The 27554-nt window shown below is 37.4% G+C and overlaps 1 protein-coding gene across 4 annotated transcripts in view; it reads right to left on the reverse strand.

Annotated features, from left to right (window-relative positions):
• The window catches only part of TRAK2 (trafficking kinesin protein 2), a 64499-nt gene that overhangs the window by 4896 nt on the left and 32049 nt on the right, over window positions 1-27554 (reverse strand). For all 4 annotated transcript variants that reach the window (XM_047773232.1, XM_047773234.1, XM_047773231.1 and 1 more), the window contains 12 exons: window positions 19215-19291; window positions 17603-17719; window positions 16391-16600; window positions 15390-15468; window positions 13817-13947; window positions 13336-13410; window positions 12013-12150; window positions 9114-9193; window positions 8617-8814; window positions 6719-7017; window positions 4658-4924; window positions 2411-2516 (listed from right to left, as the gene is read on the reverse strand). In XM_047773232.1, coding sequence (XP_047629188.1) covers window positions 2411-2516; window positions 4658-4924; window positions 6719-7017; window positions 8617-8814; window positions 9114-9193; window positions 12013-12150; window positions 13336-13410; window positions 13817-13947; window positions 15390-15468; window positions 16391-16600; window positions 17603-17719; window positions 19215-19291 — 1777 coding nt within the window. The remainder of the gene's footprint in view (window positions 1-2410; window positions 2517-4657; window positions 4925-6718; window positions 7018-8616; window positions 8815-9113; window positions 9194-12012; window positions 12151-13335; window positions 13411-13816; window positions 13948-15389; window positions 15469-16390; window positions 16601-17602; window positions 17720-19214; window positions 19292-27554) is intronic.

Below are 27554 nucleotides of genomic sequence, written 5' to 3' on the forward strand. Positions count from 1 at the left end.
AAATATTAAAGTAAACTTTATAATTTTTTATTAATATATCCATTCCACGAAATGAAATACACCGACAATCATCCATGATTTAATAATCTTCGACCTTTTAGAAAGTACAATCTTTCATAATTAAACCAAAAATGCTCTTCTAAGGAGAAACATTTCTTTTTAAACTTTCAATTTTATATGACTGAGAATAAAGTTCTAATCGTTAAATTTCCACTTTCAAGGATGTTAATTCCAAACAACACAAGCATAAGGATATCCATGGAATGAATTTTTCTCCATCTTGACTGAAAGCATGCATTCTGGGGAAATTACAAATAATTAAAAGCTTTGACAGCTATCAGGATTGTTCCTCTCATTTTATGTTTTGTTAAAAAGAAGAAAAAACTAAATAAGCAATCAGGTACTCAAGGAAATGGTAATAGAATGGAGAGGGTATTTCTTTGGCAAATAATTTCCCCTTGAGCAAACATTACCAGCATTTAATAGATAAACTTCCACATTAAAACAAAATATTCAGAATATCTAGATATTAAGATTTTTAAAGACTATGAACAAAATGCAAATTTAGGGTCGATAAGTAAACTTTTTGACTCCTTAGTAAGCTAGTCCAATTAGGAGACTCTAATCTGAGGCGGTCTGTCTCCTGTACTCCCAGTCTCCCTGTCTCTGCTTTGTAGTAGAACTGCCCATCCCTTCCTAGATTATATAACCACTACCAAACCAAAGGATGTGTGGAGAGGCTCCTCAGGAACCAATTTTATAAAATCTGTTATCGTGCTGACTATTTGAATAAGGTAGAAAAACTGCAGATGTGTCTGTTTATTAGACACTTTATTGAGGTCTTTATAGAAAGCACCCAAATGGCTTACCTAAACAATCAATTTGCTTTTTTACAGACATTGTGAATCATATCCTTTCCCTCCACACTGGCAGCTAGAAAGTTACAACTCAAGTACATGGCTCCCCTTACTTACCAAGTATATAAGATTTTATAGCACAATTTGTACACTAGTTTTACCTATCCATTTTATATCCTTTCTCTTGATTCCTCTCTGCTTCATTTTTCTTCTCTACTTCCAGTTAACATATCTCTGCAATGCTCTACAAATCTCTGAAAACCACCTTAGAGTCTTTTGGGAATTGATGGGATAGAAATTGCGGCAATATTGCTTATTACTCTATTCTGTATAATAAATACTTTGGAATGCCCAGAGGGTTCTGGCTTTGCCTTCAGCTTCTGGGAGGTAATCTGTGCCATATCTCTAAAAGTGCATTTGTTTAGGGTAGAGGCTGGCCATACTAGATCTTGGGGTGGACCTGGCCACACCCAATAGTTGTAAGATGGTGACTGGCCATAATAGAAAGAGCAACCAGGTGATTCAAGGTGGAAACTTTAGGTAAGTGGACCCAGAGGTGAGTTCAACCATATGGGTCATCAGTCATTCGTGATTACACACTGAAGCCTCAATAAAAAATCCAGACGCTGAGGCTAAGGTGAACTTCCTTGGTTGGCAATACCCTTGTTTACAGTCACACATAGATGCCAGGAAGTAATGAATCTTAAGGATAAAGGAAGCTTCGTGTGAGGAACCTTCCCAGACTCTGTGTTTCTTCCTTTGGCTAATTTTATCCTGTAACTTTTCCCTGCAATAAATAATAACAAAACCACATCAATAGCAGCTTTCAGTGAGTTCTGCGAGTCCTTCTGGAAAATTTACTAAACAAGAACATGGTTTTGGGAAGTCCCTGAATTTGCAGGTGGCATCAGAAGTGAGAGCAGTCTTGTGTGGAAGGCTGGTCCCTCAAGTCTTACAGTTTGACTAACTCTGACGTAGTTCCATCTGGATCATTTACTCACTGTCTGCCCCTGGACCAGCCACCTGAGCTTTCTATGCCTCACTTTCTTTTTTTTTTTTTTGTCTTTTGTCTTTTTTGTTGTTGTTGTTGTTGTTGCTATTTCTTGGGCCGCTCCCGCGGCATATGGAGGTTCCCAGGCTAGGGGTGGAATCGGAGCTGTAGCCACCGGCCTACGCCAGAGCCACAGCAACGCTGGATCCGAGCCGCGTCTGCAACCTACACCACAGCTCACGGCAATGCCGGATCGTCAACCCACTGAGCAAGGGCAGGGACCGAACCCGCAACCCCATGGTTCCTAGTCGGATTCGTTAACCACTGCGCCACGACGGGAACTCCATATGCCTCACTTTCTTCATTTAGACACTACATACTTGCTTACCCTGCCTACTTCAGAGAAATAATGATCAAATGAGAATACAACGTGCAAGGATTCTAAAGACAAATTATCACAGAACACTGATTAAAATTCTGAGGAGACAGTAAATTAAAAAAGAAATTCATGAAAACACAGTTGAGGAAGCTGTAAAGCCTCAAAGTGCCCAGCCCTTCTTACCTGGGAGTAACCTGAGTGATATCAGAGGGATGTAAGATCCTACAGGTGGTGAAGGTGAATGTCGAGTTTGTGCACGACAGACACTTTCCTGGGTTTGAGGTTGCAACTAAAGTAAAGAGTTTTAGGAAATCAAATACAAAATTGAAAGACTAGGTTAATAATGTAAAACGTTCATCATAATTTATTAATAATATAGCACTTAATCAAGTGTCTTTTGTACAAAAATTCCCAAATCTAGAAATGATATAAATATTACATTAGTATCAACTGGTTAGTATACAGCCGAATCCTTCAATAATTTGAAACTGTAATTCAAAAGTATCTAAAATAGCTTAGAAATAAGACAAAAACACAGTCTGAAAAAAATGCATTTAAAAAAACCCCTCGGGCTAAGAGCTAGTCATCAGATATTTCTAGTTAAACTATCTACTCCAGCAGTTCTCCAAGTGTGGTTTGCACCTTGGTGGGAACCTACAGGCCAAAATCACTCTCACAGCCATGTTAAGATGCTATCTGCCTCTTTGACTGGGTTGGCATTTGCACTGCTGGTGCAAAAGTAAAACTGCTGGTGCCTTCGCACAAGGCAAGGTGATGGCGCCAAGCTGTACAAGTGGTATTCGCCAATGCCATCCAATTACAGTAGGAAAAAGACAAAAGCCAGAATCACACAAAAATGTCCCTGATGAAGAAGTAAAAATTATTAAATCTTGTCCTTTGAATCTGTTTACTATTCTGTGTGATGAACAGGAAATAAGCATTAAACACTGCACATACCACGACACAATGGTTTTCTGAGGGAAAAGTACATGTGCAATTAAGTTTTACATTTTTCCCCCCGTAGAACACCATTTTTACCTAAAAGAACAAGTAACACAAAAACTACAATTACTCAGACTTGGATATCTGGCAACATTTTCTTGAAAATGAATGTAGTGAGCCTGACTCTTCAGGAAAATAATTGATAGGATTTGTTGCCAGGGATACGATTTGAGTTTCCAAGGGAAAATTAGTGTTTTGGTAGACTTGTATCCATCACTGAGAGCTTGAAAGTTTTCTTTTCTTTTATCTTTTTAGGGCTGCAACTGCAGCATATGCAAGTTACCAGGCTAGGGGTCGAATTGGAGCTATAGCTTCTAGCGTACACCACAGCCACAGCAATGCCAGATTTAAGCCACATCTGTGACCTACACCACAGCTCACAACAATGCTGGATCCTTAACCCACTGAGTGAGGCCAGGGATCGAACCCACGTCCTATGGATACTAGTCAGATTCATTTCTGCTGAGCCACGATGGGAATTCCTTAAAAGCTTTCTAACATTAAAAGACTTACCCAATGAGAAAGGTGGTAATATCACACACTTTTAATATATCATATAATGAAAAGTGCCAACATTTGGAAGAACTATGTAACTCAGTGAACCAATATTTTCCAAATGACCAATGCATGCCGTTAAAAAATCATGCATGGGTAAAAGATGCATTCTAAGTGTAGGACAGACCAATAGATTTTAATGTGGCAAAGTTTGAAAAGTTCACTAATAGGGTTTTAGGTTCACATTGCTACAAACCTTAAAGAAACTATCACTGATGAAGTTTTGGTATAATATCAAAGAATATCCACTAATACCTCAGAGGCTATTAAAATACTTTTTCCTTTTTTAACTACCTATTTGTGTAAGGCTGCATTTTATTCATACTCTTCAATCAAAACAACATACCATAAAGGACCCAATGTAAAAGCTGATATAACAATCCAACTATCTTCTATTAAGCCATAAACCAGAGACTTGCAAAACCATAAAAATTTCTCACTACTTAGAAAAATAGAGCTATTTTTCATAAAACATACTTGTGTTAACAAGTAACTATTTTAAAATACTGAGCTAATAAATATTTTTATAATTTTTTAGTTTTGATTTCTAATACGGTATCTATCAACCCACACAGATAAGCTCTCTGGAATTCTCAATGATTTTTAAGAGTGTAAAGAGATCCTGAGTCCAAAGGTTTGTGATCCACTAAGTGAATTGCTCTCTCTTTCTCTCTCTCTCTGCCTGATCTATTTACGCAGGTTAGCTAAAAAGCAGAGGGAATTAGAAGGGCCACTTATGTTACAGATTTCCATTATCTTATATTCAAGATTGAGTAAATTCCAGTAAGATTTAGAGACAGTCAGGTGACCATACAGCTATGCGGAAAGTCAAGTATTACTGGTATTATAAACTCAACCGAGCCCTCTTCTCACCTGTAACTGGACCACCAGCTGAAGTCACGGGAGGCAGGAAGATTCCTGTTACTGGCTGGGATATTGATGGTTTCTGTTCCACTTGAAGAGGTTGCTGAACCTGAAAAGTGATACCTTCCTCTTCATCTTCTTCTAAATCTGAGAGGTGATAGATGGTATCCTTGGGAAACTGGGTAAAGCCTTTAGTGATGACACCTGGCCGTGGGTCAAGAATGGTTCCTAAATTTGGTTGAGCAAGTTGCTGCCACTGATGCAGAGTTTGTGATCCTGCGTATGCAAGCCAAAAGGGGGGCATGTTTAAAATTGCCTAAAAATATTAAATCTTGAAAGAGAAGCTAAAATTACATGTATATGGAGAACAGTATGGAGATTCCTTAAAAAACTAAATGTAGAACTACCATATGATCCAGCAATCTCACTCCTGGGCATATATCTTGGAGAAAACCATAATTTGAAAAGATAAATGCACCCAAACATTCACTGCAGCAGTATTTACAATAGCCAAGACATGCAAGCAATCTAAATGTCCATCAACAGAGGAATGGGTTAAGCAGACGTGGTACATATATACAATGGAATATTACTCAACCATAAAAAAGAGCAAAATAATGCCACTTGCAGCAACATGGATGGACCTACAGATTATCATACTAAGTGAACTAAATCAAAGAAAGACAAGTATCATATGATATCACTTATATGTGGAATCTAATAACAAATGATAGAAAAGAACTTATTTACAAAACAGAAATAGACTCACAGACTTCAAAATCAAACTTATGGCTACCAAAGGGGAAACACAGCAGGGAAAGATAAATTAGAAGTTGGGGATTAACAAATATATACTACTAACTGTTAAATAACAAGGACCCACTATATAGCATAGGGAAATCTACTCAATATTCTATAATAACCTACATGGGAAAAGGATCTGAAAGAGAATGTATATATGTATATGTATAACTGATCCACTTTGCTATAACCCTGAATCTAACACTACATTGTAAGTCAACTGTACTCCAATAAAATTCAAAATAAAATAAAATAAAATCATATGTGTAAAAAAGTAATGATAATAATAAAGCTACTTATTTGGTCTTAATATTTTGGTAAAATTTGTAAATTAAAGTTCTCCGTGGAAGACTGACAAGACGCTAAAGGTATGAGTAATAATCTATTTCAAAAGTTAACTTCAAAAAGGCAAATTTTACCAAAACATTAAGATGAAATTTTGCGTAATGCAGACCCCTTTTATGATAATAGCAGAGGAGCATCTGATGATTGTCAATATTCCATAAAACAAAGAAATCTATTTTGTTTTTTTTTGTTTTGGTTTTTAGGGCTGCACCTGCAGCATATGGAAGTTTCCAGGCTAGGGGTCAAATCAGAGCTACAGCCGGCCTACACCACATGGGATTTGAGCTGTGTCTGCAAACTACTCCACAGCTCACGGCAATGCCAGATCCTTAACCCACTGAACAAGGCCAGGGATTGAACCTGCATCCTCGTAGATACTAGTCGGGTTTGTAACCTGCTGAGCCACAGCTCAACTCAATTCAACTCTATTTTGAATTCAAGTTCCATCTTAAACTGAACTGAACTGAAATTAAAAGAACTGAACAACAGAAAAATATAGACACACATATTTCTAAGTAAATGACACTTCTTGGGTAAAGAACTCTTTTTTGAAAAAGTGGAGATGAAGTATTACATTTAGATTATTTTATTCATCTACTACATTAGATTTATTTTACCATGAAAACTGCTGTCAAGGATATTCTTTAGCAAAGGACAAGATAAGATTACTCCTCCTCCCTCATATTTGTATAAAAACAACATGAGTTGAAGAGAACTGACAGCTGATGGCTTGGAGACTGCAGATCTCCTCATTCCTTTTCCACAAAGTACTGCAGTGCACAGTCACACAGACAGCAAAGATTTAGAGATAAAAAGTATCTTCTGCACACAGGGTTCTTATAATTACAAGAGAAATCTCAATTCTGGGGGAAGGCAGAGCCAATAAACAACATGGCTTAGAAATGGCCTTTACTTATTTATTACCTTCAAGGGGCTTGACAATTTGTAATTTTTCAGGCATAAAACCTCGAAGGCAAGTGGCACTGCTGAGGTCCGTGATCTCTGACTGGTCCGTGCAGAAAGAGGCAAGGCTCTCTGTGGGGGTGCCACAGCCATTAACCCCTTCTTTCTGGTCAGCCAGAACCTGGATCTTCCGCTCCCATTCTTCAGCAAAGAACTGCTTCTCGCTTAAGTAGTTCTGTCGCCGCAGACTCAGACGATGCAGTGCTGTTGCCAAATCGCTCTCTGCAGAGGGTCCTGGTTGATCCACCTTCTGAACATTCCTACAGGAAAACCACACTCACTGACTAGATCTGTGAGAGTCATGAGCACAGCACAGACCTCTCCTTTCCACAATGGGGACTGTTCAAGAGCTTGATCTTAAAAACCTGTATTTTTTTCCCTAGATACGGGGAATACAGAAATAGTAACAACATACTAAAATCTCTAATACTACTATATAACATTTTAATAGATCATTTCAAGTGATTTCAGATAGGCCAAAACATACTTTATTACTACGTTGTGTTTACTAACTTTTCTGTTTCACTTAACTTATGAAACGACAGATAATGACCATCTATAAATTCAGTTTAGACAGTCAAAAAACTAAATATTACCATATTTCACTGAATCTATAATACCATTGATGGCAAGGGGTATCATTATTTTACTACTCTTAAGAAAGAAAAAAAATGCTACCCATTAAATTATGACATGTCATTAGCTACAAAAATAGAAAATTTTAAATTGGGCCATAGAATTTTCTATGAATATTATAGACATTTAAAAGAAAACAACAAGATTTGTAAATACTGCTTTCTCATAGTTCTGCAATACATTTTTTTCCATTAAATATTTTAAAAATTGGAGGTATCTTATAATTGATACCAAAAGAAAGAGTAGAAAGCCGAGTTTTAGTTATTCCATGTGTGAATTCAAATAGATCTGTTTGTTAGATCTTTTCTTAAGGTAACTGTGAACAATGAGGTAGTACTGACACATAATACTACTGTGGGTACAGAATCTACCTGTACAGAGCAGGCAATGCAATTGAAAACTCAGGGTGATGGACTTCTGCGTTAGGAAACTGTCTCTCAGGTGCCAAACATCTAATTTTCAAAAACATTCAGCTGACTTCCCAGTATTTTTCTCTAATTTCTAGTTGTATGTAAGTCAATGAACTGAACTAATGAAAAAAAGAAAGAAAATCCAAATTTAAGCAAGTAGGAATTGAAAAGCAATCTACTTTTCCTCAGTAGGTATTCAAGATTATTGTTTATTCTACAGGCACCAAAGGAGCTGAGATTATGAGCATGGGTTATGAGAAAGTGTTACCTAATGCTATGCATAGCTGCCAATGACCAAACAGATTCAAACAAATTTGATTTTGAACATGAAGCTTTAGATTCAAATTTTGCCAAGCCAAAGAAGAAAACAGTAAAGAATTTTATAGTTCAATGCAAACTCCATTTTGAATATACTTAATTAAACTTAACCTTTTTGGGAATTCTGTAGAGGCTCAGAGGAAACCAATCTGATTAGCATCCATGAGGATGCAGGTTCTATCCCTGGCCTCGCTCAGTGGTTAAGGATCCAGCGTTGCCATGAGCTATGGTGTAGGTTGCAGACGTGGCTCATATCCTGCATTGCTGTGGTTGTGGTATACAGGCCAGCAGCTACAGCTCCGAATGGACCCCTAGCCTGGGAACCTCCATATGCCGTGGGTACGGCCCTAAAAAAAATAAAAATAAAAATAAACTTAGTCTTTTCATTACAAGTAATGATAGAGGGAATCATTATTAAATGAAAACTGACATTCCAGAACCTCCTTGGGGCAGCACAAACTCCTTGGGGAGTTGGTGTAAATCTACGTTTCTTACCCTGGGTCCTCCTCCAAGTTGCCCCCTTGGATCGTTTTGTTCTCTGTTTGTTGTAAACCAGACTCAAAAGGTTTTGCTGTCATGATGACACTTGAACGGTTGGAGCCTGGAATGGGCAGCAGGGCCGGGAATGGGACAGAGCGGCCCCGTGTGTCATTGGCAACTTTGACAGTATCAAACACCCGCTTCTGTTGGACTCTGTCAAAAAAGAAGTGTTCATTACTGCCACTGCCTGCCACTGGAGTGCTCTAGAAAAGAGACATGTAAGTTCATTAAAACTAAAGCCATCCTGACTAGTCTCTGAAGCTTAGGAGAAATTATTAAAAAATAAATTTCGGGACAAGAGAATGTTCTCACAAATGTGAGCACTATGAGGAAAAAACTAAACTGTAAGCAGATTTACTACTGAATCTCATAATACCGATCACTTTGGATTGTGACTTCTTTTTCATTTCCATCCTGGTGGCTGAGTAACAACACATGTGACTGGTACTCACTTTTGCTTGAAGAGAGAAGATTCCTCATCCAAACTTAATTTCTTCCGCATGGTCCCCTCAATCTCAGCTGCCAGAGATTCCTAGGAAAAAGAGTTTGAGCTTATTACTACAGTGATTACCTAAGAAGCCTGTTAGGAGAAATAAATTGTCTTTAACTTAATTAACAGAGTTTCCAGAATCCTTTTGGTGTTATAATAAAAGAAAATACAAGAAAATAGTCAGGCTGAAATACAGGGGGAAAAAGAGACATTCTGGAAATGAAACTTTTAACAAGGAACCAACTACTTTTCCATGATATATTTTTACAGGAAAACAGTGGGAAAAACCAATTATGATAAATAAAAATATTACATATGCAGACACACAAAAAGAAAAGATTTGAAAGGCTATAAATCAAGATGTTAAAAGTAATCCTGTGGAGGTCAGGATTTGATGGTATTTAACTATTTTTTTTTACATCTCTGTAATTTCTAACTTTTCTATAATAACCACATAACTTTTTTCTTTTCTGGTAAAAATTTTATACTATAAAAAGAAAATTAGGCAAGCTCCCCCTTTCCCTGGCCAGGAATGAAGATTCAACAGCATGGGTGGCATGCTCAGTGGGGCTGAACTGAAATCGCTGGAACTGGGGGTGCTTGTATGAACTCATGATTTTTAAATAGACACTATGTAAACATGGATATGAATGGAAAGATAGAGATGTGTTCATGTGGGTGTGTATGAACATAAACATACTTGCCAGTTTTAGAGGGCCTGAAAGCAATGAGACTCTGGTGGCAACGGATAGCTAGCACCCAGATTTTGGATTCTAAATATCATTCCTCATTAAAAATAACCAGAGTTCCTTGGAGAAATGAATGATCCCAGGACTGGGCCAGGGAAAGGACAAGATGAGCTTGAAGGAGATTCCCCTGGCCATATCTGGGAAAATTTAAGTATCAAAATAAAAAACAGTAATAATGGATTATAATCCATTGATTAAACTGTGACTCCATGAGTCTATACTGACATAATTTGATGAACAAATGAATAAATAAATGAGACAAAAAAGTTCTAACTTACAAAAGGATGCCAATCAATAAACATTGAAAAAATAATGGAATTAGAAAATCACCATTTGGCAATCATCATTGTAGTAACTAAGGCAGATATAAAGCATCAATGGGTATTAAAACTAGTGGGTAAAGTTTGATGAGGAACAGAATATTTAAACAATCTTGAAGTATCACCTCATGAAAATAGTAATTTTGATCACTTGGTTAAGGTTGCAAAGCTAATTAGTAACACTAATTCAATTAACCATTAATTAACAAAGATAAACTTGACAGTGGAAAAAAACTGGCAGATACTACATTATTAAGCAAGAGATCAAAGTTAATTAACACCATCAATAATGGGATAAATAGACAATGTGGGCCTCCCAATGCAATGTACTGAGAAGAGCACAGCATTATTTCTGCTAAAAATGCATTGCTTGAATTTAATAGTGGGGAAACAATAGACAAACCCAAATTGAGGACATTCTGCAAAGGTCATGAAAGACAAAGCAAAGACAGAACTATCCCAGACTGAAACAACCAAATGCAATGTATCCTTCAAAAGATATTGATGAGACAATTGGCAAAATTTAAGTGGATTCTGTGGATGAGACAGTGATCAAATCATAGCAATGTCAATATCCTAAAGTTGATGGTTGTTATGTGGTTATGTAGGAGGGTGTCTCTCTTTTTAATAAATACACACTAAAGTATTAAGGGGTAATAGAGTTATCTGTAACTTTCTGCTAAATGGTCCAGAAAAAATAAAGAGAACAATATGGCAAATGTAGTAAAATGTTAAAATTGAGGAGTCTAGGTGAAGGACAATAGGAGAGTTTTTTGCACTACAGTTGGAATGATATTCTAAGTTTAAAAGTATTTCAAAATAAAAAGTTAACAAAAATTCTGGGGAGTTCCCGTCGTGGCGCAGTGGTTAACGAATCCGACTAGGAACCATGAGGTTGCAGGTTCGGTCCCTGCCCTTGCTCAGTGGGTTAATGATCTGGCGTTGCCGTGAGCTGTGGTGTAGGTTGCAGATGCGGCTCGGATCCCGCGTTGCTGTGGCTCTGGCGTAGGCCAGTGGCTATAGCTCCGATTCCACCCCTAGCCTGGGAACCTCCATATGCCGCGGGAGTGGCCCAAGAAATAGCAACAACAACAACAACAAAAAAGACAAAAGACAAAAAAAAAACAACAAAAAAACCCCAAAAAAACAAAAAAAACAAAAATTCTGCCCCAATATTCTTTACAAAATCTACTAAAATTTATAGTCTCTTACAAAATTTCACAGGATTGCATATAAGTGAGAACTTGATTGTTAAAATAATTCTGAACCAACATGACAAATTCTGGTATAAACTTAGAAGTTTTCATTAATTTCTTTAATTCAATAAATAAATATTGTTTATTGATGAATTAAATAAACATGATTCCTGCACATGTGGGGCTTATACTCTAACTGAAGTTAAATTTACCAAGAAACTCAAGATCTGTTAAAAGAAGTTGGAGATGTTCAGAGTACTATTTGAGTAAGTGGTATGTGGTGGGACTAGGGTAAGGATGACTCAAGATTAACAAGCTCTATGGTACACAGACCTAAACCTAATTTCCTTAGGGTTCATCTCACATACTACAACAGATATGGAAAGTCATCTGTTAGAAGGAAGGCTACAATAAATATGAGTATTAAGGGTAGACAAAGATATGCAAACAAAGGCCTAAACTGAATTCCATCAACAAGGACAAACCATGTAATCTCTTCTCAAATGTGCTACGTCATTAGAAATTGTTTTACTCTCAGAACCATCCAATCTTAAACAAGTTTCCTTAAGCATGTAACATCTTTTCCAATTCCTTACCCCAGAAAAAACTCCACATGACTGGGAGAAGTAGAGATGAGCGGCAGGGCTAGATCTACTCCGAAGTTCCTTTATTTCTTCTTGGGACTCATGTAACATCCCTAGACACTCCATATTCCTATCTTGTAACTCATGTAGCTGAAAGAAGGATGGCAATCAGTAAACCTTATCATAGTCTCAAAATGACCATGGGGAAAAAACCCATTGGGATGTGTTTTATTTTTATCAGAGGACTAACTTTATGAATATAAACTTAATACAAAGACTCTGAAACAAACTAAGCAAGAAAGGTATATATATTTCAAGCTGCCAGAATAGGGGGTATCTTGGCCAGATTATATATAAGCATGATTTCCTAAAAATCTGAAATGTACCTGAGACAACTGTACTGTCAATTCAACATTTAATGCTTCTTACCCTGAAAAAAACCCCTTATATAAGAAGTGTAACAGCCATGGTCAAGTTAGTTTAGCATAATATTATACGTGCATATTTTTAAACATCACTCTTAAGTTTATAAATGACAAAATCAAGTCAATAAGGTATTGTATAAGATGTCAGGGTGCTCAATCGTCCTGAACACTTCTCCCTTGTTTCAGAATCTTCTTTGTTGTAGATACACAAGCATGTTAAAAGAATACATAATTTTCAGAGTACATTTTAACTTCAAAAATTTCTTCAAGTGTGCTATATGGACTGGATCATCAGAACCACTAGCGCTAGGGGTGCTTATTAAAAATGCAGATTATCTTATTTTAAAAACTATTGGGGAGTTCCCGTCGTGGCTCGGTGGTTGGCGAATCCGACTGGGAACCATGGGGTTTCGGGTTAGATCCCTGGCCTTGCTCAATGGGTTGGGGATCTGGTGTTGCCGTGAGCTGTGGTGTGGGTCGCAGATGTGGCTCGGATCCCGTGCTGCTGTGGCTCTGGTGTAGGCCGGTGGCTGCGGCTCCGGTTCGGTTCGACCCCTAGCCTGGGAACCTCCATGTGCCATGGGAGTGGCCCAAGAAATGGCAAAAAGACAAACAAACAAACAAACAAAAAAAACTATTGGGTTAGTTAATGTAGACTGGTAAAAGGTCACATATTCCTAAAGAAACTTATAAAAGTCAAGGTTTCTCTATTAATCATGAAGGATGCCATGTTATTGGTTTTATTGACAGAATTTTTCAAAAGTTTTACTTTTTAGATCTCATTATTTCATTTTAATCTTTTGTTGTTGTTTTAAATCTGGTAATCACCTTTAATCATTCTTATTCACAAAGAAGAAACTATTCATTCCTCTCCTCCCATATTATATAAAATAAAGGAAGATCTTATTACCTCCATTGTTAGTTGTCTTTGAGCATCTTTGGAAGCTTGGAGGTGAAGTCTCAGTTCTTCCTTCTCAATCACATGCTAACGACACATTAAAAGAGACACAAGTGAAGCCTTCCCATATAAAATACAGGTTGCTCTCTCTCTTTTTAAAACTTCTTAAGAGTGTCTTTTAGGGATACAGTCTAGAGGACTACCAAAGGCTAACTTTTCAAAAGCCATATCCATCAGGGTGTTCAGACGACAATGAGCATAAGTCGGTAATTCACATCACACTTTCTGAGGAAAATATAATTCCATTTTACGGAAAGAAATAGTGATTTGAAGGTAGTTATTCATGATATTTCACGACAAAAGTCTAAAACAGCAATGAGACTAAAGCACTGTAAAGGGCAACAACCATGTTTACTGTATCTGGCACTCGGCACAATGCCCAGTACGAGGGCAGTGCTTAGCAAACAAACATCTCTTGAACAAATGGACCTACTTCTTTAAGTTTGTGCTGAAGATCTACAATCTGAGACAAGAGAGAAGAGATCTCTTCTTGGTAGCGAATCAGTTCATCACTCTTTCCAGATAATTCTTCAGTCATTCTGGACATCTGAGCATTTGTTTCACCTTGAAAACAAAATAAAACATGTAAAAATTAATGTAAATATGGGTAGAGGTTGGCAAACTGTGGCCTGTGGGGCAAATCCTATTTTGTAACAAGCACTGGACTATCATGAATTGATTTTTCTTTAAAATACATTTAAAATAATAAATTTCAATAACACAACAGAGAAAATTAAAGGTTCTTCTGAAACAGGTACATGTAGGAATTTAATAGGAGGCAATGAAGCGAAAGAGAGGACCTGTAAAGACAAGGAAGCTAAAGATTTTGCCTCAATCTTTTTCTTTATGAAAGACAAGAAGGCTGCAAAGACAGAGGTGAATTATATATCTTTGCAAGTGCCAAGGCATTTTTGTCTTTGAGAAAGCTTCAGGGATAAAAGTAAGATACCCAAAGCAATGAAAATCAAACTTAACAAACCTAACAAGGAATATTTCCAGAATGGAAGAGTCACAATCTGTTAAAGCTACTGAGATGCTTCTGTAGGAGAGAGACTTCCTTGGATACCCAGCAAACTGAGGAAGGCCTCTAAGGCAATTCTTATAGCCTAGCATTCTTGAATGCTTTATAATTCACTGGGGGAAATAAATCTTCATTTCATATAAAAACTCTAGCATCTAAACACAAGTGGCAAAACTATTTCTCAGTGTTATACAAAACTATTTTCAAATTGATGGAAACCCTGTAACATTTCAAAGGACAGCAAGAAGGAGGCAGGAGACCGGGATCTAAGCTCTTGGGAAAGTCATTTTTCTTGTTTTGTTTTGTTTTTTAAAGTGTAAAATGTGGGTAATGATAGCGTTGAGAGAGAAGACTCAATTTACATTCCTTCTGGTTCTCTAATATTCTGCAGAAGGTACTACATTCTGAGGCCCACAGTCCAAATGATTTGATATGATGTTATCATATCTTCTTTTCCAACATAAGAGGCTATTTATAGAGAGATTAATGTTTTTTCTCTAGTAAAGCTAATCTTTTCCCAACCGATTTATTTTTTTGAATTATTTTAGTCAACAATATATGAAGCCAAAACATATTCTTTTATAGACACAGAGCTGGCATTTAATACTGACTGAATGTTACATTTTATGCCACCGTTTAAGCCTCAGCTTTGCTACTAATCAATTTCCTGACTTTGCAAACCATATTCTCTGTAGGATTATTTCCTCATCAACAAAATAAGACCTGTGGTTCCTTTCATTCTAAAATGCTGTAATGGATAGAAATAAAGGTCTTTATTTAATGATGATGACAATTTGAAACAAAGATATTTCTTAAAAGCACATATGGTACTTTAGAGTTGTGGACTCAATGTGATATTCCAAGATTTTCAGTTAATTATTTAAAATTGTTCTGGAGATGCTTCTCCTGAAACTGAAGATCGAATTTCTGAGTTAGTAATATCCTACCAAAGAATTGTCCAAAGGCTGTAACACAGAATACTTACGAAGTTCTTTAACACAATCACTGACAAGCTGCTGTTCCTTTTCTTCATAGGTAATAGTTTCTGTCTTTATGTGACACGCCTTCAAGAAAAAAAAATCAGTATGTGATAATATCTTCTAATGACTTTATAGTATTAGCTAAAAATACCTTTAATACTCACTTGAAGATAAAAGTTCATCATTTACAAAGGAAAAAAAATTAAAGCTTTATCATAAAATAAGGATATGGAAAAGGGCATGACAAACGTCTTGCCCTCATTCCCCTCAGGGCCTTTGTACATGCCTGCTCTTCCCCACCCTAAACCCCTCCCCTCCACTACACAGCTGTGATCGGCTAATCCTTAACCTCAACTCAAATGTCACTTCTGTTTCTTTTCTTTTTCTTTTTAAGGCAGCATCAACGTCATATGGAAGTTTCCAGGCCAGGGGTAGAATTGGAGCTGCAGCTACAGGCCCACACCACAGGCTCAGCAACACGGGATCCGAGCTGCATCTGTGACCTATGCTGCAGCTTGTGGCAATGCAGAATCCTTAACTCACTGAGCGAGGCCAGGGATTAAACCCACATCTTCACGGATACTAATTGGGTTCTTAACCAGCCGAACCACAATGGGAACTCCCTCATTTTTTTTTTTTTTAATGTCACTTACTTAGGTAGGACTTCTTTGATCTGCTTCCCCAGCCGCCATTATATAGGTTCATGAAACACTGTAATTTTCCAATATAGTTCTTAGTTGTAATTATTTAGTTATTGGTATAAACTCCACAAGATATATATTTTATGCTGTGGATTTCTCTATTGCACCTGTCAGTTTGCTACTATCCACTTTTCAGTGGGACCTAAGAAACAATGGAAGGCAAACACCTGTGCCCTAGCTGCCACTTCCCTAACTGGAATATTAATAGAAAATCCTTAGTTATACCATATTTCACCATAATACTACCTGGACCTAAACCTTATAGCCTTTAAGGTAAAGGAGAGTGGGAATTAAGTTGACTGTACTTTGGATCGAAGAACCATATTCTCTTCTTCCAGTTCTTTGAGCTTTTCCTGCAGCATGTCCAACTGCAGCAAACCTTGAGATAAGCTAAAGGACTCATTGAACCGGAGAGGTGTAGAACAGCTGGAATCAGTTTCACTCTCCTCAGAAGCAATGGAGACAATTCGCAGTAACTCATCTTTCTTGGACAGCTCATGCTGCAGTTGATTAACCTGGACATCAAAAGGACTTGATTTACAAGACAGTCTTTACTTTGCATTGTTTACAAGTAATACAGCTTCTAATTCATGGACCAACTGTTTCTTGCCATAAAACAAAATCATAAAGTCAAGCTGCTAGATTTTACTGACTAAAGTAATAGCGGCTAAAAAGAGAATACCAAAACTGAGATACTGCCTAAGCTATAATTTTAGAGTATTAACTCAACAAATATAGCTTTTCTTATACTGGGTGAAAAGAAAGGCCAATTTAGATATTCCAGGTAATAGGCATTTAGGAGGAAAATTGCACATAAGATAATGATATATTCACAGTATAAAACAAAACTGAAGAAACTTGAAAGTATCAGAATAGAGCCTTACTTCAAATTGTTAAAACTTATGTTTTTAACCCCAACTTTCGTTGTAGGAATAAGTACTTTCAATGCAAAGGCTTGAATGTTATTAAATATGATGCATTTATAAAATATACATGAAACCAGATAATAAAATTGTAAAAAAATTGAAATGTAACCATTCAAGTTAATAACTAAATTAGTTCTCACTAAAAATATTTATTGCTATGGAATAAATATATTTTTTAAAAATAGCTTTTCTTTTTCTTTTTTTCCTTTTGTTTGGGATTTTGAATAAAGATAATTCCTTTGGGTATTTATTATTTGGGGATATATTTTTTAAAAATAAATTTAAGATAAGATCACACACAGAGTTTACACAGGGGTAAGACTAACGGGTTAGAATCTAAGCAGGATGCCACAAGTACTGTAGGCACTGAATATAGGCTTTTATATGGACTAAGGTAGAGCCACACAAGTACTCTTCTGTACAAAAATGTCTCATTTCTCTACTGGTTAGTTCAACGGGTACCAACAATCGACATGTGCTAGTGTTATTTATCTACCTATTGTCATCACTTCAGGGACACCCAGGAAAATAAATTCTACACTGCTCAAAACCTAATTGTTTCATGTTGCAAATACCTGATCCAAGACTTACTTGATCAAAAGCTTGTCCCAATTGCTCCTCCAGGGCTTCATTCTGCTCAGACAAGACATGGTTCCGCTTTAAGAGAGCCTGTCCAATCCGAGCAGCTAGCTCCAGATCACGATCCCTCTGTTAAAATACCAAATACGTCTTTTCTTTGAGTACAAACAAAATTAAATGGTAGTTTAGAAATTCTGCAGTCAGTTTTGCTAAACTCAAAAGCAATGTCCTAGAAAGCAACAAGAACCATTTTAATGCCCAGATGCACAAATGGATACAGGGCCTGACACACAATGTTTAATATGTGTTAGTCAAATGAATGACTGCCATAGTTATAAATGCAAGAGAGCATTTCTTTTCTTGATATCAAGTAAGATTTATTGATTGCCCTGTTAATTAGGATCCAGCAATGCAACCTTTAAACTTATGACTTTAAGGACTTAGAAAATCAATACAGTTTTAAAAAATGAGGACAGGGCCTGATGCACAGTAAAAGTCAATAAATATTTGTTGAGGCATAGTAATGATACAATAGGCATGTTGAAAGCAGTTCCAATTAGGGCAAAGCTTACACACATTCAGAGCCAGAGGCTTAGAGGAAAGCATAATCGAGAGCCCTATTGTAAAATGATGTAAGAATCATAATATGAAATAAACTAGGAGATATAATGGACTAGAAGTTTTGAGGTTACAGCATTCTTGGAATAGGGAGAAAAGGGAAGCTGAAGAAGTTGGTGGTAATGATGCAAGAAAGCCTACAGAAAAGTCAAGCCAGGCAAGAGTTACTCTTTCTGGGTAGATAGTTACACTTAGCAAGAGCACAGAGGTCTCATCTACATGGTGGTGGTGAGGATTATATTCTGTAGGATGGAAACTGTCAATATACATCTAAATGCCTTATAGTATACGAGTATGGGTTCTGCTTACATTAATAACTGTAAATAAAATTAAGCTTAAATCCTTTTGCTCCACAGCAACATGAAAACAGGTGGGTGGGTTATCTCCAAATTTTCAAGGCTGACTTACCTCATTTTTAGTATGGCATAAGTCACATACACAAAATCATTCTGGAGAGCTAATGGGGGTGGGGGAAGCATGGGGAGAAAGGTATTTCAGAGAAAGACAGTTTCTGTAATATTAACTAAAATGGAAGCATAAGGAGAGATTTCTAAGACCGTCACTTGGAAGAGCTAAACTATACATACTAAATACTAAACTACTAAAATGTCATTGACAAAAGTGAGCTTAAGTAAAAGCCTAAACTGAAAGGAGAAAAGGACAGATGGTCCAAACCATTGGTGTTGATGTGCAATGAAGCTGCTTCTTGAATGGGCAGCTGTTTCGGGGTTAGTGACAGCAAGGATTAAAAAAAAAAAAATTTTTTTTTAAAGATTCCTTTCCTAGGACAGAGAAGCCAGCCATCGCCATTATAACACAATTACAAAAAATTAAGCCCTCTACTATTTCACAACAAAAAACTTCAGGAACCATTCTACTTTGGAATGCCAGTTGGCATGCTAGAAAAAAAGACATCATCATTGTTCATTGGTGTACACATTTGATAGATTCTATATGATCTTTAAGTTTTAGTTTTTTGTATGAGAAAAGAAAAAGAGATTCCTACCTCTGCCAGGAGATGTGTAACCATGTCGATGTCATTGTAGGTCTTGGTCATCTGCTCCACCCTGTCTGTGCCTAGAACTAAGATGGTGAAAAACGACTGTTGATAGGATATAGAAGTAACACAGTTTAAAATATTTATAGAGAATTGAAAGATTAAAAACAACAAATAACTCAGGCTTTTACAAAAAGCCGTTCAGAATAAAAACATAGGTGAAATAAAGAAAAGAGAAAGAAATATTTCATGGGTTAGACACTCAGGAACTAGACCACTTACTACAAAGTGTACATCATACAGTGAAGTGAGACAGTATCAAATGATCACAAGGCAGTTGCTCCTTTCCCATCTCTGCCCGTAAGATTGGGACTTTGCCACCCTCGCTCACACTACAGAATGTGGGTCTGGAGAATGAACTGCATTGTTTTATATCCTAATCTAAATTAAAGTTATTGAGGGCGGAGTTCATGAGGAGTTATGTATAAAGGAATTTAATTAGAATTCTTTAGTGATTATCTTAAAGATCTAAGATCACCTATAAAGTGATATCAATAAACAAAGAATAGGACCTTGTAGGACTTTTTGGAGTTCTGTTATGAACCCCTTTTTAGTAGAATTAAAAACCCCTTTTCTTTTTTTAAAAATGACTTTATTTTTATTTATTTTTTTCTTTTACAGCCGCACCTGCAGCACACAGAAGTTCCTGGGGTCAGGGGCTGAATCGCAGCTGTAGCTCCCAGCCTACGCCACAGCCACAGTAATGCTGAATCTAAGCCGCATCTGTGATCCATAGCTTGCGGCAATGCTGGATACTTAACCCACTGAGTGAGGCCAGTGATTGAACCCAAGTCCTCACTGACACTATGTGGGGTTCTTAACCTGCTGAGCCTCAACAGGAACTCCCCTAACCCCTCTTCTTTATGATGATCCTCATCAAATGTAGGCCTTTGCTATAAAAAAACAATAACAACTATACACTATACTATTACCTGTACAACCCAAACCCATTACTTCTGGCACTCTATAATTCAGGAACTGCACTTGAATAATTTAGCTCCAAAGAACAGGACCAATATGACTCTAATAATTCCACAGCCACAATAAGCAATAGCTTTTTAAGCTAATGAAGCATAATAATAGAGGAATCCTTTGACTTTCATTACATGAAATTGACTTGTGTTTGACTCAGATTGATTTTATATTAGTTTGTTATGAAGTTTGAAAAATTAGAGGTTTGAGGCAGAAAAGCTGAATTCACCTATTTGAGTGAGCTTGAACAAGTCACTTACCCCTTCCGAGATTCAGATTCCATATTTATAATATCTCACAAGGTCATCAGGAGGTTCAACTATGATAATTTAGTATTCAGTAAACAGCTAAGTATCATATAACTATACTCTTTAAACCCAACTGGCATGTATGAAACAGCCCCAATTTAAAATTCTCTGTAGATAATGCACGGAATTGGCAGCAGATACTATGATTTAAGTCATTTGTAGTTCCTTAGTCCCACCTTAACACTTGAGATTGCTCAAAAGACATCGTTTAGATAGGTCTTACTTTAAAGTGAACTTTTAATTTTTCTTCCTAGCATCACTGCTTAAAATGAAATTGGAAATTACCCAGAGCTTAATTATTAATAATACTCTAAAAGTAAAACAAAGAGCAGATTGATAGTATTAGGGGATAGCTAAAAAAGTTTTAAACTGAAAATAAGAAAACAAAACAAACCAAACATCTATAAAGAAATATTTTGGAGTTCCTGTCGTGGCGCAGTGGTTAACGAATCCGACTAGGAACCATGAGGTTGCGGGTTCGGTTCCTGCCCTTGATCAGTGGGTTAACAATCCGGCATTGCCGTGAGCTGTGGTGTAGGTTGCGGACGTGGCTCAGATCCCACGTTGCTATGGCTCTGGCATAGGCCGGAGGCTACAGCTCCGATTTGACCCCTAGCTTGGGAACCTCCATATGCCACGGGAGCGGCCCAAGAAACAGCAAAAAGACAAAAAAAAAAAAAGACATATTTTTACTTCAAAAGAATTTGTATTTACAAGCAGAGAACCAGCTCTATAATTTAACCACAGGGATAAGGGAAATAGGCTTTTGGGCCTAAGGAATCTTCACAATTTAACTTGATAGCATAGCAGGAACAAAGGATTAAAAATTAAGGCAGATACTAACAGTGTGTGGTGTCTTCTACTTCAAGCCTTAATAATAAGATGAAGGCAAAAACCCAAATTGATATATCCGTGCTCTAAACTACAGAAAACTAGCCAATGATTGCAAAAACAAATGTAACACAGAGCAGTGGGTCTCAATTCCAGATTCAAATTTAATTCATTTGGAGGTGCTCCAAGGCACAGGTAGTAAGTAAAATATGCCTAGATGTGTGATGTAAAGCTAGGGATGAAATCCACTGATTTAGGGTTAGCACTCAAAACAAGAACCAGGAATCTTGGGGACTCAGTTAAAAACTGTTTTTACACAACTAATTTAAAAGACGTGGCTTATATTACACGACTGACAAGAGCTGAAGATGAAGTGACAAATTTAATTTGTAGTGAAACCAGTAAATTTAGGATAATTAAAAGCTGTGACGTACAAGTCATACATGATGAAAGAGGAACAGAAAATGAAGGACACAGTAATACAGAAAAGAAATGTTTAGAATAAAATATGTTTTAGTGAGGAGAAACTAAAACATATTTCCTATAAATGCTTGCCATCTGTCATAGCCTGACAATTTAAATCTGAACCTTAAGAAGTTATCTAGTTCAATGACCTCATTTTATTATATGAGGACTCTTGACTGAAAGGAATTATGTGACATGTCCAAGAGGGCGAGGGAAGCTATTAGTGGCAAAGCCAAAATAATAACAAGGTGATAACAACTCTCATCTCACAAGGTCATAAGAAAAAACTTGGGTCTGCTTGTGATGGGCTCTTTGTACCATGTTGCTGTTTCTGCCACAGTGCCACCAAGATTAAAAGGCTTTCATCTGATGAAATATGAAATATTAGTATTTATCTGTGGGCACAAGTTATAAAATAGAGGTCTCAATTCTGTCTGTAAGCCAGGCCACAGCAGTGACAAGCACTGGAATCCTAACCACTAGACCACGAGGGAACTCCCTCAATTTTGGGTTTGTTTTTTTTTTTGCTATTTCTTGGGCCGCTCCCGCGGCATATGGAGGTTCCCAGGCTAGGGGTCGAATCGGAGCTGTAGCCACCGGCCTACGCCAGAGCCACAGCAACGCTGGATCCGAGCCGCGTCTGCAACCTACACCACAGCTCACGGCAACGCCGGATTGTTAACCCACTGAGCAAGGGCAGGGACCGAACCCGCAACCTCATGGTTCCTAGTCGGATTCGTTAACCACTGCGCCACAACGGGAACTCCTCAATTTTGTTTTTAAAGGGTAAGTCTGTCTGTCTGTCTGTCTGTCTGTCTGTCTATCTATACACCCAGAGAGGTTGGAAGACTAGACATCGAAATGTTAATAGAGATTATCTCTGGGTAGAGATTATGATTGATCTGTTTTTCTCTTTTCAGTTTTTTTCTAATTTTCCATGAAGAACAAATGTTCTCTGTAAAAAAAATAGCTCTTGTTAAGAGGTTTCAAAATGAAAAAAAAAATGAATTTTCAAATGCTTAAATATTTTTTTATGGCAAAGAAGTTAGATAATACAACCAGAATTCTCCAATTCTTATGTTTTATGTCAAAGAGTCATACCAAGCCCCAAAGGCAGGGCCACCTCAATTGTACAGAGTTGCTCAGTTGATGCCAGTTAGTCACAAAGCACATAGGAACACAAAGGACTCCTTTTTGCAGCTTAATCAGTTCTGTCTTCTCTTCTTTAACACAATACCTCTGATAAAGATAGGCTGCTTGGGATGATTCCAAAAGCACTCCAGGCAAAACTCTTAAGTGTTCTCTTGGCATTTAGGCATTGTGATTAAATGCTCTCAAAGCGATATAGTCACTGTAACCCTGGAACCGAGTATGCAGACCAAGCATTCTGACTTTATTATAATTAATCCTATCAAATCCTATTTTCTCTTTAGTTCACAGAGGTTAAAATAAAAATATGTTACATGGTATACAGAAATTAGCAGTGCTCCTTGTTTGTTTCCAAATATGAACTTTCTACCACTGCAAAAAAATTATACTTCAGGGAGAGGATAAACATTTTTTATGGAATAATTTTGGTTTCTGAAGCTTCTTAATGTTCAACATTTTTTGTTTAATATTTGGAGAATCTAATGTTCCTGACAAAATATGGAGGGAGGGAATACACACACGCATTTCACTAATTCTTACTTTATAACTGCGTATTTTCACATTTATCATTCCCCAATCATTTTCAGGATGGAAAATGCCAATGTTAATCCATTTTGATACCCCTGTCATACAGGATGGTGCTTGAACAGTTCTCTCAAACATCTTTTTCAACCTCTAGAGTTTTTACCACAATTATCTAATTTTAAAGACTCCTGGAGTTCCTGCTGTGGTGCAATGGGATCAGTGGCATCTTGAAAACACTGCTACGCAGGTTTGATCCCCGGCCCAGCACAATGGGTCAAGGATCACTGCGGCTCGGATGTGATCCCTGACTTGGGAACTTCATATACTGTGGGGTGGCCAAAAAAGAAAAAAAAATAAAGATCCCTAATCTTTCATCACTCTCCAATCCTCCCACAACAAAGAACAAAAACAAAACAATGAAAACCAAAAATGAAACACAAACACTGCCCAGATGGCAGAGTAAAAGCTGCAATAGCTCCTGGTAACTAGTGATAACTATGGATACGTCTTGAGGTTTTTACCCCAAAGAAGCGGTTCTTGCTGCTATGATAAAGAGAACATTTCTGCAATATAAAAAACTGCCTTCAAAAGAACTGAGAACAAAAAGAAGGCTGACGATATATACCATCTAGGACAACTTTTCTCACTAGGTTGCAGGGAAGAATTAAGATAATGATTTCAGTGACAATCTGCTCAGTTCTCCCATGAATAATACCTAACTAGTACATGATACATATGTAATAAGGTAATCCATTCTACGATAGATGTCTTAGGGTATATGACTTAATTCCTTTGTGGAACTGGTTGAGGGGAATTATAAATCTGCTAACTTCTACAGCTTGACTTATGGTTAATGCTTCCTGAACATTATCTGATGTATTTCCTTTCCTGCCTGAATAGGTTAATGATTTTTGAAGGCAGAGCTTGAGGAAAAGTATAGCTACCAATCAGAAGTAATAATTTCTACAACTGTATTTCTCTGAAAAATTCTCCATAATTCCTTAAATTCTCCAATTAATGTCACTGTGAAATGGCCATATGGCTTTGGTGACAATGCTTTAGATGATTGGTTCTCAAATCTGATTGTGCATCAGTACCATCAGGAGGACTTGTTAAAACAGAGACAGGAAAAAAGTTTCTGAATCAGTAGATCCGGGGTGGGGGCACAAGGATCTGCATTTCTAACAAGTAGCAAGTGAAGCTGATGCCTTAAATACAACTTATATAACCAAGCATCCCCCTCCCTTTTCTTATGTATTAGGAAGTGGTACAGGAGATCCCTTATTCCCAAATAAAAAATACCCTGAAAGGTAGATCACATTTTTATTTTTAGCCTTTGCATGAACAAATGGTATTTTCAGTCATGGAGCACTCTGATTGCACTGCTTGCTCCACAGCTGTGGGCTTTCTCTTAATAAAATTAAGAAAATCCTGCACATGAAACATTCTTTGAGTATTTTATTTTATTATTTATTTATTTAAAAACTTTTTTTTTTTTTTTGGTCTTTTTGTCTTTTCCAGGGCCGCACTCGAGGCATATGGAGGTTCCCAGGCTAGGGGTCTAATTGGAGCTGTAGCCGCCGGCCCACGCCAGAGCCACAGCAGCGCGGGATCCAAGCCGGGTCTGCGACCTATACCACAGCTCACGACAACGCTGGATCCTTAACCCACTGAGCGAGCCAGGGATGGAACCCGTAACCTCATGGTTCCTAGTCGGATTTGTTAACTACTGCGACAAGACAGGAACTCCCTGAGTATTTTAAACTTTGTGTATGGAAGGGACTAGGAGGGAATGATTTCTTTTGGACATTCAGTGCTTTTAAGAATTCTATATATACATTTTTTTTTTTTGGCTTTTTTTAGGGCTGCACCCGCGGCACATGGAAGTTCCCAGGCTAGGGGTCAAATCGGAGCTGCAGTTGCCAGCCTACGGCACAGCCACAACAACGCAGGATCCAAGCCACATCTGCAACCTACACCATAGTTCAAGGCAATGCCGGATCCTTAACCCCCTGAGTGAGGCCAGGGATTGAACCCGACTCCTCATGGATTCTAGTCAGGTTCGTTACTGCTGAGCCATGATGGGAACTCCTCGAGTATTCTATTTTAAGAGTAAACAATCTCTGTTTGGTTAGGGGCTCAGAGAACAACCAGAGCCCTTTCATTCATGTGAGATAGGCTTCCATCCCAAAATTGTGCCCAAGTTTCCTCCCAAATTTATTTTCTTCTCATGGCTCTTTCAATTTGTGTTACATAAGAGAAAAAGTGCTTCTGTCTGTGACACTTCTTTTTATCAGCTGTTAGAATTCATTTTAATGAGACCGAGTATCTATTGGCATGTGATGGAAGTAGAGATAAGAAGAGGCTGAAATAACACTGGGAGCTGAGCCCTAGGATGGCTTGCCGGGGTCTGTAATTATTATTCAAAACCACAAATCTTGACATCCCAAGGGACAGAAAACTGTGGAAAAGGGTAAGAGAATGATTGCATCATGCTTTTTAAAACCCTGATCAATTTGCTAAACAAAGTAAACCATTTATCTTTTACATTCAAACAATGCAAATTCATAATGAAGTTTATTGACATTTGAGTGAACTGTTAACCCAAAGAACTGATACCTTTTTGTTTTTTTGTTTTTTTTTTGCTATTTCTTTGGGCTGCTTCTGCGGCATATGGAGGTTCCCAGGCTAGGGGTCGAATCGGAGCTGTAGCTGCTGGCCTACGCCAGAGCCACAGCAATGCGGGATCCGAGCCACGTCTGCAACCTACACCACAGGTCATGGCAACGCCGGATCGTTAACCCACTGAGCAAGGGCAGGGACCGAACCCGCAACCTCATGGTTCCTAGTCGGATTCGTTAACCACTGCGCCACGACGGGAACTCCAGAACTGATACCTTTAAAATAACAGTGAAAATAAGTATAGTACAGTGATAACTCACAGACATGGAGAACAGACTTGTGGTTATCAATGGGGAGGGGAGGGAATGGGATGGACGTGGAGTTTGGGGTTGGTAGATGCAAACTATTATGTTTAGAATGGCTAAGCAATGAGGTCCTACTGTACAGCACAGGGAAATGTATCTAATCTCTTGTAATAGAACATGATGGAAGATAGTATGAGAAAAAGAATGTATATATATGCATATGTATGACTGGGTCACTTTTCTGTATAGCAGAAATCGACACAACATTGTAAATCAACTATACTTTAAAGAACTTTTTAAAAAGTACAGTACAGAGATAAAGTATCAGTGAAGAACTATAATTCTAGCTTACTTGCTTCATGATCTTAGATATATTCCATGTAGTTTAATTTTCAAATTGTTGAAGTGAAAATAGGACTACTGGATGAAAGGAATAGAACAGTTTTCTTGAACCTGGAAGTATGGATCTTGTAATATCCTATTAATCTCAAATTTTAAATTACTCCTTTGAACACTATGGTTTGATTTATATAAAGTCCTATAAACCAAGTATTTTAGAATTTACCTTTTATTTTCCAGTCTTTTTATGTAAAATTCATCTTAAAATTAATTCCATTAAATCATGATCTAAGACATCTTTCTAGTTACACCGGCATATTGAGCAAAGGGCAAGCAAACTAAAGGATACTTTCTCTGCCACTTTATGAAAATAGTGACAAGTTAAATTTGTCTCAATGAAATTTCAGTTTGAAACTTTCTCGCAAACTTAAAAACTCATTGAACAATGGAAAATGGAAAGAGAAAACAGTGCTCCTTTTAAAAAGCATTTTCCAGAAAATCTCAAGCAAGCAATTTCTCAAACTAGAAAGTTAAGAAAATCGTAAGAGCCTTAATTTAATATTCAGCTACTTAAAGGAATTATTGAGGACAGTTTTATTTGAGTTTCCAATTCAAGTTTAAACAATGCTTATAAGTCTTTTTTTTTTTTTTTGTCTTTTTGTCATTTATTGGGCCGCTCTCTCGGCATACGGAGTTCCCAGGCTAGGGGCCTAATCGGAGCTGTAGCCGCCAGCCTACGCCAGAGCCACAGCAACGCAGGATCCGAGCTGCAT

Source organism: Phacochoerus africanus, chromosome 3 (assembly GCF_016906955.1).
Source record: "Phacochoerus africanus isolate WHEZ1 chromosome 3, ROS_Pafr_v1, whole genome shotgun sequence".
NCBI lineage: Eukaryota > Metazoa > Chordata > Mammalia > Artiodactyla > Suidae > Phacochoerus > Phacochoerus africanus.